Source organism: Glandiceps talaboti, chromosome 15 (assembly GCF_964340395.1).
Source record: "Glandiceps talaboti chromosome 15, keGlaTala1.1, whole genome shotgun sequence".
Classification (NCBI taxonomy): domain Eukaryota; kingdom Metazoa; phylum Hemichordata; class Enteropneusta; family Spengelidae; genus Glandiceps; species Glandiceps talaboti.
Genome location: NC_135563.1, coordinates 10,983,216 through 10,994,650, shown reverse-complemented (window position 1 = coordinate 10,994,650; position 11,435 = coordinate 10,983,216). Strand labels below are relative to the sequence as shown.

The following is an 11,435-nucleotide window of genomic DNA, read 5'->3' as shown; positions in this document are numbered from 1 at the left end:
AAATTGCCATTGCCTAATTAGTCAATATGTTGTCGCCATTACATGTAATCAAATAGTCTGGTGGTGAAGTTAAGTACCGAATACTCCTGGAAAATGATGTTAGCTTAAATGTCATTAAAACTACTGGGAAATCACTTGACTGTTTTTAGGATTCGAATCCTGAGTAGTCATGATTTATAAAAAAAAAAAAATTGAATTCTTTCGTAATGTCTCTGTAACAATCCCAACTCATTAATTTGAGTGATGTGAGTGAATTGTTTGAGTGACTCTGTGAGTGAAATTTCATGTATCTCAGAATAAAGAGAAATTACGTCAATTTAGGATAAAGTAAGCAATAAATGTTTTATGCAAATTTGTAAGAGGTGAATGAGAGGTTAGGAAATAGTTTGTGATTTACTAATCAGTCTAGCTTGGTTTTGATACTGACGGTAAGTAATGCAAATATATGGTATTGTACATTTCAAAGTACTGTTAATTTTACTCTAGTGCTATCCTTCATCGATTTATGTTGTCAAATATTTAGCTTTCACTTGAACATTTCAGTTATGTTGTGAATTGTTGCAGTTTGTTGTGTTGTGTTGTGTTGTGTTGTGTTGTGTTGTGTTGTGTTGTGTTGTGTTGTGTTGTGTTTTGTTGTGTTGTGTTGTCTTGTCTTGTGTTGTCTTGTCTTGTCTTGTGTTGTGTTGTGTTGTCTTGTCTTGTCTTGTCTTGTCTTGTCTTGTCTTGTCTTGTCTTGTCTTGTCTTGTCTTGTCTTGTAGCAGTGTATTGTTGCAGTGTTCCTATTGGGTGGTTCACTGACATACATAAGTCATTGACCCTGTAAAGTACATGATCACTAACTCCTATTGGGTGGTTCACTGACATACATAAGTCATTGACCCTATGAAGTACATGATCACTAATTCCTATTGGGTGGTTCACTGACATACATAAATCAAGGTGGAATATGGTAAAGTGGCATACTTTCCAATGTATTATACCATAATTTTGGTGGGGAACCCCGGTAAAATGACAGGGGAACTCGGGTAGATTTTACCTGCTCACTGCCCTTAACAAAAACACTGGACAATATAAAGTACATGATCACTAACTCAGTGGTTCACTGACAGTCATTCACCCAAAACAACCTGTCAGTTCACTGTTCATATTGATATAAACTTGTTGTATGGTGAATTATATATTAATTTATGGGACATGATCAGATGAAAGTCTGGAAAACAGTATTAGTTTGAAAGTAATTAAGGTTCTCTTAGCAATCAGGACCGGCTAACACTGAGAGATATTACTGTTTGGCAGTGTGTATTGGCTAGGAATGAGAGATTGATACTTAACTTGTGTTTGCTTTGTGCAGCCAATACAGCAACGAGTGAACGACTGTGCAGTTGATGTTTTTGTTTGTGTGTCATTGACCTGTGCTGCATAGTGTTTTATATCAACTATAAAAGCTAAGTGAACTGAGACCAGGAAGTAGCAAAGTAGCCGTAAAACTGCCACTTCACATTTCCATATGAATGAATTGGAGTGACAGTTATAATGACATTTATTTGCACTGTGAACTTTAACTGTCGACCTTACTCTGGACTGTTCTTTCATTTGTAGTGGGGAAGTCCAATTTGTTCATATTGTAGGTCCAATGTGTGGTCTACCGTGTAGTGAAAAGAATCTGGAAAAAAATTTGTGTTTTGGAATAATTAAGTAATTACACCTCCAGTTGTTGTGTGAATATCAGAGAGGAAGGGTAATGGAATCAGTAATGAAAGTTTATGTTGTGTTTTTGTTTCGTTCCCACTGTTTGACAGCTGACAGGTAATTTGTTTGATTATATTGTTGATCTTTAGGAAAGCATGAGTGTGACAGCCACAACTAACCATATCGACATCATAATCACACCTGCTGAGAAGTCGGAGTCAGAAGTGATGGAACCACAAACAGACCAAGTTCAAGAACAGGTGGAAAAGCAGCCAGAAGTACAGGGAGAGCCAAGTCAGGAGAAGGAAGAGGATCCAAGTGAACCTCAACAACAACAACAGCAGCAGCCTTTAGAGGAAACCTTAGAATCTGCAACACCACAGAAGCAGGCAGAAGAACCGCAGGAATCTGCAACACCACACCAGCAGTTTGAAGAACCCAAGGAACCTGCAGTGCCACTGCAGCAACATGTTGTAAGTCTGCACACCATACCCTTTATTTCTGACAATGTTTTTCTTATTTACTTTTTGAAATCATATGGCCTTCATTGTTTTGCAATAAAATTTCAAGGTTAAAATTAACATAGAGGTAATTTCTGCCTGTGTTCCTCTTCATACAAGGGTTTTTAAACCACATTACAGTACAAGTTTTTACCAGATTTCCCCTTTTGTGGTCCCTAATCCTTAGCAAGAAACTGTGTTTGGTTGTTAAAATGGGAAAAAAATGAAATGTCATAAGTCCCAAGATCAGGATATTTACTGGTCTAAATACAGTCTTTTTCAACTGTGTCATCCTCATCTCTACTCTTCATCATGTTACAGCAGTTACTGTTCCACAGAAAAATTGTAAGTTGATCGGAAAAAAAAGTGTTTGTCAGGTTTTCATGTCTGAACAATAAATCAGGTGTGATTTGGTCATTTATTTCCCTTTTCATAATTGTCTTTCACACAGTTTGTAAAATTCAATCAGAGCTACTGTCAATTTTCACATTTTTGGCTGTATTAGACTTTTTCCATTGCAGACTGCAAATAGGATATTGAGAATACAGCGCTCTCGCTCAAATTGGGGGTATCATCACCTCATAGTACTGTTTCTTACGAGCTGTGTCCCTTGGTATTCTCTAGATGTGTAAATCAGGGGTGTTTTTCGTATTGTTCAGACATTGAGGAACGCAGCAGTGCTCTATGATTAACCGAGTAACCTGTACCATGTATACCCCAAGGTACACACAAACAGGAAGTAGAGCACAACAATGGCAAATTTTGGAAATAAGGTCTATTTAGAATTAGTTTGTTTATATAACGACATGTCAACAAAAACATTATGGACACCACTTTACAATAATGCACAAATGAAAAATAGAACAGAAGTAACCAAAATCCATTAATACATAAAGTGATACGCCGACTCCGACACAGGAAATAGTTTCTAGCAATTTTGGAATATAATTGTAGTTGAAAGCTCAATTCTAGTAAAGATATTACCCAGTGTCGTATGTCATACTCACTGGTCGCTATTACGTAATGTTTACATATCATAGATCAAGGAGTTGGGATTTAAGTTTTGGTTTTCCAGTTAGAAAGACAGGTTGTGAAACTCAACTACTGATTAGTTGATAACATATAACTTTGATTAGTTCCCAAAACACTATGTAACTATGTTGTTTTCACTGCACTAGAATTTCACCTTTTATTACCCCAAACGGGCATAGACTTGAGAGTGTGCCCTCTAATGATATAATACTAGCCGAACTTTGTTGTTGTGGGTCAGTATGATAAAAGCTGGCATTTATTGTGAGTCACCACATAGTAAGAGATAGGGGAACACCAAATTTTGGTGTCACTAGAAATTGTGTGCATCAGTGGTGCGTCAGATTGTCTTAGGGGGCACACTATGTGGAAAGTGTGTAGGAATGGATTCGTCCCTAGCATCTTTAAGCACTTTCTTGTGCTTTACTTTGTTGTGAGGGCCCTGCCTCCTACAAGACTTCTCATGTTAAGTGTGCAAAATTTTCCTTCTTCACCGTTGACTAAATATTGATTCATTTAAATTCAAATACGGGTGTACTGTTCTTAGGGCCCACCATTTCAAGATGGTGGTGTGTTGACTCATATCAGTTCAATTATCATTGTTAGGGCCCACCTTTTCAAGTCAATGGTGTGTTGAGTATGTTGACAAAGAATGATGCAGACATAGAAAATAAAACCATTGAACAGCAGCCCTCAGCTGAACTATTACAGGCACAGGAAGAATGGGATGCATTGGAGACAGTGGAACCCGGTAAGTACGATTTCATCCTGTTGTATACACACGCACACACAGGTTGCCAGGCAACACTAGTTGCCAGTCAACACTAGTAATAAATTAAATAGAGTAATCCCTTAGAATTTGTGCTTCACTTTCATATACAGATATCTTTTTTTTTCTAGTATTGATCGTTGAAAAAAAGAAAGAACGATTTTGAGGTTTTTACAGTATTTTCATCCCAGAACAAAGTGAGATGGGCACCAAGCTCTATTGTGATAATATAAGGAACATACAAATGTATTCTAAACGTTCCATTTTGTGCTAAAATATCCCATATCCCTTCTTTTTTATTTCTAACTGACAAATACAGAAGTTTCATCTCTTCTCCAAACATTGTTGTGAAAAGATTGTAGGGAGAATATGCTGTAACTGTAACAATATCATTTACAATCCTGCCTCAGTGTTAGCCTTACTAAATAATTTGATGCAGAGAATCTGCCAGTGTATTCCACAGACATATCAACTGTACAGTTTTGTCATATTCTTATGTGTGTGCATCTTGCAAATATTATCCAACTGTGTGCGCATTATGCAAATATTATCCAACTGTGTATGCATTATGCAAATTAATATTATCCAAATGTGTGTGCATTATGCAAATATTATCGAAACGCAATAATCATAACCACATGTATAATAATATTGCACATAGACATTGCAATGGTCTATGTGTAAATTACAAATTGAAGTCTAAATTTTAACACAATCAGATGTGCTTCAGTATCATTGGCACTGTTTTAAAGTGAAATTATAAAGGTCATGCCGACGTGTACATGTTGCTTGTCTGTCATCTCCATGACATTAATATACATTTGCCAGGTTATTTTATTTTGTAGAACCATACAGCTAAGGTATTTTCATTAAATATGTATGTCAATACTCCTTTGCAAAATTATCATATTTCAAAAATACAGAATAACCTATAGTCTTCTTGTATAGAGTGATTACAATTAGCAAATGTTCATCGCAGTGCATAAATTTGTAAACATTTGTGGGTGTAAATATTGTAGTGTTGCTTTGCGTGTTTTTCCATTGTCATGATGCATGTTATTGCATGTTATTGTTACAAGTCACACAGATATAATATTTTGATGCAGTTTGAGCTAGTGATGATTCCTACAGAAATTTCCACCCTCAAAACAAAATTGTGATTCACAGTATATGACTGATCAATTCTGGTGACTCATATAGACCATATAGTTATACAAATCCAGGCATAAATGTATTTGAATCAAGAATACAAATGTACTCTGTAAAAGTATAGTATACAAAATCATGAAACCTGAAACTAACAAAAATTGCTACATTATTGTCTGGCTCACAGAATCTTACCAACAGAGATATTTGATGAGCCAGATGATAAAATGTAGCAATATTAGTAAGATTTTTGTTGAGCCAGCTGATACAATGTGGCAATATTAGTAAGATTTTTGTTGAGTCATGATAAAATGTAGCAATATCATTATGATTTTTGTTGAGTCAGACGATAAAATGTAGTAGCATTATCCATGGTAGTAAGATTTTTGTCGAGCCTTACAACGTATTGTTTCAGGTTTTGTGATTTTAATCGTAGTTAAATTGAGAGAAACATTGAAATGTGAAGAATTTCCTGCATTTGTACAATCCTTTCTACATTACTTATAGTAAAATAGTGGCAAAATACCAACGTTACATTCCCAATGCTGTCTTCATGCTGTAAGTGACTATTACTGTGGTATTGCAAATTTGCCAACAAAAGTAAGAGGGAATGTCACAAAAAACTGCATCAAAAGTATATAATTTATGTGTTTATATAACCAAGATATTGTCATGTTTTTACTAATATTGTTATCATGTTTTTCTCTTCCTGTCACCATTTTGTCTTGTGATTTGTTGTATGCCATATCATCAGATATCAGTGGAAAAGGTAACTTGTAATCTAGAGTGCATAAACTATGTAAACTGTAAAAATTATATGCTTGCTGAAATTTCACGATAGAAGTTTAATGGCAAAATATTATCTTTGATAAGTTAAAGCTAAATACAGCCAGTAAATGGTTTAAACTTTAGCGTGCTGAATCAGATAAAAATTAAAAATTAAAAAAAAAAATCATCAAAATATTTGGCAATAAGCACAGCAGAAGTAAATGGAAATAGTTGCTTGCAATGCTGGATCATAAAAGTAAGGCCAAGTTAATGTCTATCACAATGAAATAAATCATGACCTCAGAAATCATGCAGTAAATAAATCACTGTTAAACTCCTGTAGATGAAATTTTTGAAGAGAGTTAATTTTCTTTTTTGTAGTTGCGAACTTACTTTGAACTATAGTGAAGTTTCAGCATGGCAAATATTGCCAATATATAAAGTGTGTGTTCCACAATGATACAACTGCCACATATGTAAATTAGACTGAATTTCTTTATTTGTGTGTGTAGACTTATATATCATGTATCAGTTCTCAGTGTTATTGACTGTGTTCTATCATATGGTTTGTGTTGTTGTTGTAGTACATTATACACATTATTGACATTGCACTTCACTTAACTCTTCCATCTTGTGAGTGTTTTTTTGTCTTGTACTTTTGTTGTGAATGATTTGTTCAACAAATGTACAAGACTAAATTTGGTTTCCATGTACTCAGTCCTCTTCCTGTGATATAGTATTGTCATCATAACAACAAACATTATTTTATTGCTTTTACTAGTGTGTGTGTTTGCATGTATGTATGTATGTATGTATGTATGTATGTATGTATGTATGTATGTATGTATGTATGTGTGTGTGTGTGTGTATGTGTGTGTGTGTGTGTGTATGTGTATGTATGTATGTATGTATGTATGTATGTATGTATGTATGTATGTATGTATGTGTGTGTGTGTGTGTGTATGTATGTATGTATGTATGTATGTATGTATGTATGCATATATGTATGTATGTATGTATGTATGTATGTATGTATGTATGTATGTATGTATGTGTGTGTGTGTGTGTGTGTGTGTGTGAGAGTGTGTGAGTGTGTGTGTGTGTGTATGTACATACATATATGTACATATGGATGGATATATGAAGGTATGGAGATATATATGTCATATTTCAAGTTCGAACAGCATAGACGTAGTTCGAACATTTCTGTTTTGGAAAAGTGTCTAGGAATAGGAATATAAAATCATAAACAAATTACAATAGAGAGAAGCTGTTTTGTAAGCCGTAGGAAATTGTGAGATAAAGTATGTGAACTGAGCGAATTTAGTGTAATTGTAAAGTGTGCTATATCATCGTCTCGTCAGTGCAGTAAAGGTCATATCTGCTATGCAATTGCATAGGCAGATACGACCTTACTGCACTGACGTGACGATATATTACCCACTGATAATAATACCCCAGTGTGGTATTGTAAGGGTTTGTTTTCCTCATAGTATGTGTTACTTTCACTTTCCAGACTCAGGGCAGGAATTTAACCAATCACCAGTTATTTCATTTAATGAAGTATTGGCTCACTTCCAGAGATCTGATATGAGTGAATACATGGTAAGACCACCTAACTTGAACAATGTACATAATCCCCTGAAGAGATAAGCAAATTAGACCACCCAACACAAACAAAATGTAGATAGACCACCTAACACAAACAAAATGTAGATACACCACCTAACACAAACAAAATGCACATAAACCACCTATGGGACAGTCCTTTTCTGTGGTCAAGGGAGGAAGGTGTGGGAGAGTTAGGTGGTAGATTCTGGTGATAACTGGGGGGGGGGGGGGTACTTCATTGTCTTGTGTGTGTGAGGGGGGAGGGGGGGGTCACCATGTTTTAGATTTTAAAGTCTACTCTCAGAAGAAGAAAAATTAAATTTCATAAAGTCAGAACCATTTACATATATGTGAAATGGGGTCATACAATATTTAGCCACAATGAGCACTTCCCAGCTGAAGCCATAGGAGTCACCCATGTGTTTCCATCCATGCTTGGATAGCCCATTAACCAACCATATTTGTCAAAAAAATGTGCAAAAGGTTTGGAGTGTGTCTTTTATGAAGACTTGTTTTCATACATGTTGTTGTGAGATACCTCATCAGCTCTTATCTTTATCTTATCCTTTTTACAGAAAAATATCAAACCGACTCAGAGCAGGTCAGGTTTTGCTGCGTTCAAACATTTATTGTTTGGACCCCCTAAGATGAAGAAAGATCTACACGAGGAAAGGAACTTGGTGTTTGCTATAGCACATTGTAAGTGTCATAACAAGACCACACTTTGGCTTGGCTTGAGATTACAGTTATTACCTGACACTGTGTTCTCAATTGGGTATACCCCTATTGTGTTTTTCCCATAGCACTATTTGTCTAGTGTAAACATTTTTTCCATATTTCTAACATGGAATCCGAAGTGAGCACACTCAGTCACGTTATATGCTTGTTTGCCAACTCCCATTAGACAATGTATGTCCATGGCAAGACCTTACACTGAACAATGGCTGGGGAACAAGTTTCAATTGTTGTTTCTCTAGCAACCAAGTACAATGCATGTGATGTAAATTATGAAATGACACTCCAGAACCCAGAGTTTATGAAACTATGTTAATATCATGGAGTGGTTTTCTCTTTGAATCATGATATTAGAACTGACTATTGCTAACTGCTGTTGATGAACACAGGTTCCCTAGACAACGGTGAAACAATTCATGGTAGAACCTTACAATCTATTTATAAGCGGCTGACAGGAAGCAAGTTTGATTGTCCAAGATATGGCAGCCATTGGGAACAGATTGGATTTCAAGGTAAGTGCAATTTTGCGTTTGTGTTGTGTTGTGTTGTGTTGTGTTGTGTTGTGTTGCGTTGTGTTGTGTTGTGTTGTGTTGTGTTGTGTTGTTTTGTGTTGTGTTGTGTTGTGTTGCGTTGTGTTGTGTTGCATTGTGATTGTGTTGTGTTGCGTTGCGTTGTGTTGAGTTGTTTGTTGAACTGTGGGTGGATGCATGCATACATTCATAGTGTGTGTGTATGTACGTGTGTATGTGACAGTGTGCGCATGTGTATATGTATGTATGTGTGTGTATGTGACAGTGTGTGCATGTGTATATGTATGTGTGTATGTGACAGTGTGTGCATGTGTATATGTATGTGTGTGTGTGTACACTTGTGTGTAACCTACATGAATTACTTATTACATATCTAAATGCTGACTGTGTATTTAATTTGATTCTATTCACCAGGTAACGATCCATCCACAGACCTCAGAGCTACAGGGTTTTTGGGACTTATGACATTACTGTATTTTGTAATGGATCCCACAACACTGCCTCTAGCTAGAGACATCTACAAATTGTCATTACATGAAGAACAGGTCAGTACAACACTCTTCAAAACCATACCATAAAACATAGTACATGTTGTTAGCATGATAAAATCATTGGACAAGGATTTGCAAGAAACCTCCTTTGAGTAGGACAATATCACTTTGATACTACAACATGCATTTACGACAAGTCGCTTTTATTCAATGAATTCCAGTTACACATTCAGTCCAAGATTTTCAGTGCTGTTAAGAGTATTTTGTTAAATGCCAAAAGAAAAAGTCACTCAATGTCAACTGTTCACAATTAGTGGGAGTGGTTTGTGTTTAAAATCAACATTTGACTATGGATAGAATATGTGATTATAGATGTGTTGAAAGATGAATAATCATCATAAATGTTTTTGATTTATTAACAATTCCACTCTCTATACATCATTGATTCAAACTCAAAATACCTCTATACCCACCCAGGCAATGATGATATTGAAAAGAAAATCCTGAACAACTGAGTTTTTCTGATTCAGAAATTTGTTTCTTTTTTCAGAACTTTCCTTTTTGTCTTATGTCTATTAACATGACAAGGATAGCATTGCAGGCATTGAGAGAAGAATCATTATCAAAGTAAGTCTTGGTCAGTCAGTCTTTCTATATCTAATAAATTTACTATAGTGGTGCTGTTCTATGGAACAATCTACCTCGATCCATGAGATTGGCTCCGAACCCATCAATTTTTAAAAGAGGTCTTAAGAATGTAGATTGGTAATGTAATTGGATATCTTTTAAAAGTACGCTGTGCCACTGTAATGTTTTGTGCTAGTTTGTTCCTTTTTTTGTTTCTTTTTAGTGTACTTTTTTAAGCCCCGGGTCATTTGCATATCTACTGTAATTTCTTATGCTCCCGGTCATACATTTTTAGGGGCATGAATAGTTAAGTGAAGTACATTAAGTAATGTATGTGTCTTCTCTCTTTTGTTGAATTTAGAGAATGTAATAGAAGACAGCAAGTATTTGGTGTAATAAATGATTTTTATGTTGGTGTGTATTTACATCTTTATCAAATATGGAAGAAACAACACAAAACTATTAAGGATTCGGGATTTGTACTTAAAGGTGAGATTGTCGGCTATTTTTGATTTGTTTCATTAGGTCAAGTTAAAGTTTGTGATTGGATACTTACTTTAAGGACTCAACACTGATGTATAGAACTAAGAATTATCTGAAAATAAAACAAAGTTTGCAGACTGTTTTGACTGGCTGAGAATGCCACCAACTTTTGCACTGAAACATTGGGAAATGATGATATTTTCAAAGGAGACTATAGTACTAGTACTCAACTATTATGGACTTTATAAACTTTTGATCCAAAAGCTGTTGGTGAACAGCACTCCTTGTGGCCACACTGTACAATCTTTTGTTTTTATGGTAACTAGCATATGGCGTACTTGAGTCTTTTTCATCAGATTTTGATTATACACACACACACACACACGCAAACACACACACACACACACACACACACACACACACACACACACACACACACACGTGTGCCTCATGTCAGTAATTTATTCCTCATGAACTGAAAATTACACATTTCAAATATTCCATTCTCACAGATGTTGAATCTTTTGCAAAGAAAAATCCCAGAAATATTATCAGAAATTTGGAGACCTACTTGAATGAAAGATCAAAGAACCAATCTGTCAAGAAAGCAGTTAATGAGGAACCAATGGATTTTGCTGGTGTTCATGAACTTGAACAGGAATGATATCTTTTCCAGGAAAAACATGTTTGCACTGTATATTACTTTTATGAATACAAATGAAATAATAGTCATGGTTACCAAATCTCACCACTGATGGCGCACTCCTTCCAATCAACCAGAGTCTGCAGAATCCAAAGTGATGACTGTCACTGATTTCTGACAGTATCTCATTTTATGAAAATAGTTCCTACTTTTCATTTTCATCAACCATGTATATGCATTTAACAGAAATCATAAACTTGAATATAATTTTCATCAGAAGGTATAGCGTAAAAGTTGCCAACTTAATTTGGGGTCAGACCGTCTGCAAAGCCATATTGGGAGTGTGTTATCACTGGTGAGGAAGACTAACCAAGACAAATGAAATGATATAGTGTTGGCAATGGAACTGAAGT

The 11,435-nt window shown here is 35.5% G+C and overlaps 1 protein-coding gene across 1 annotated transcript in view; it reads left to right on the top strand.

The window, feature by feature from the left end:
* LOC144446207 (ELMO domain-containing protein 3-like) overlaps positions 1-11,132 on the top strand; it is a 16,540-nt gene extending 5,408 nt beyond the window's left edge. Inside the window, exons 5-13 of the mRNA XM_078135959.1 lie at positions 1,840-2,163; positions 3,826-3,970; positions 7,419-7,507; positions 8,089-8,212; positions 8,638-8,760; positions 9,193-9,323; positions 9,820-9,896; positions 10,258-10,385; positions 10,892-11,132. Of these exons, the coding sequence (XP_077992085.1) occupies positions 1,840-2,163; positions 3,826-3,970; positions 7,419-7,507; positions 8,089-8,212; positions 8,638-8,760; positions 9,193-9,323; positions 9,820-9,896; positions 10,258-10,385; positions 10,892-11,043 (1,293 nt within the window). The 3' untranslated portion in view covers positions 11,044-11,132. The remainder of the gene's footprint in view (positions 1-1,839; positions 2,164-3,825; positions 3,971-7,418; positions 7,508-8,088; positions 8,213-8,637; positions 8,761-9,192; positions 9,324-9,819; positions 9,897-10,257; positions 10,386-10,891) is intronic.
* Positions 11,133-11,435: the final 303 nt, after the last annotated feature.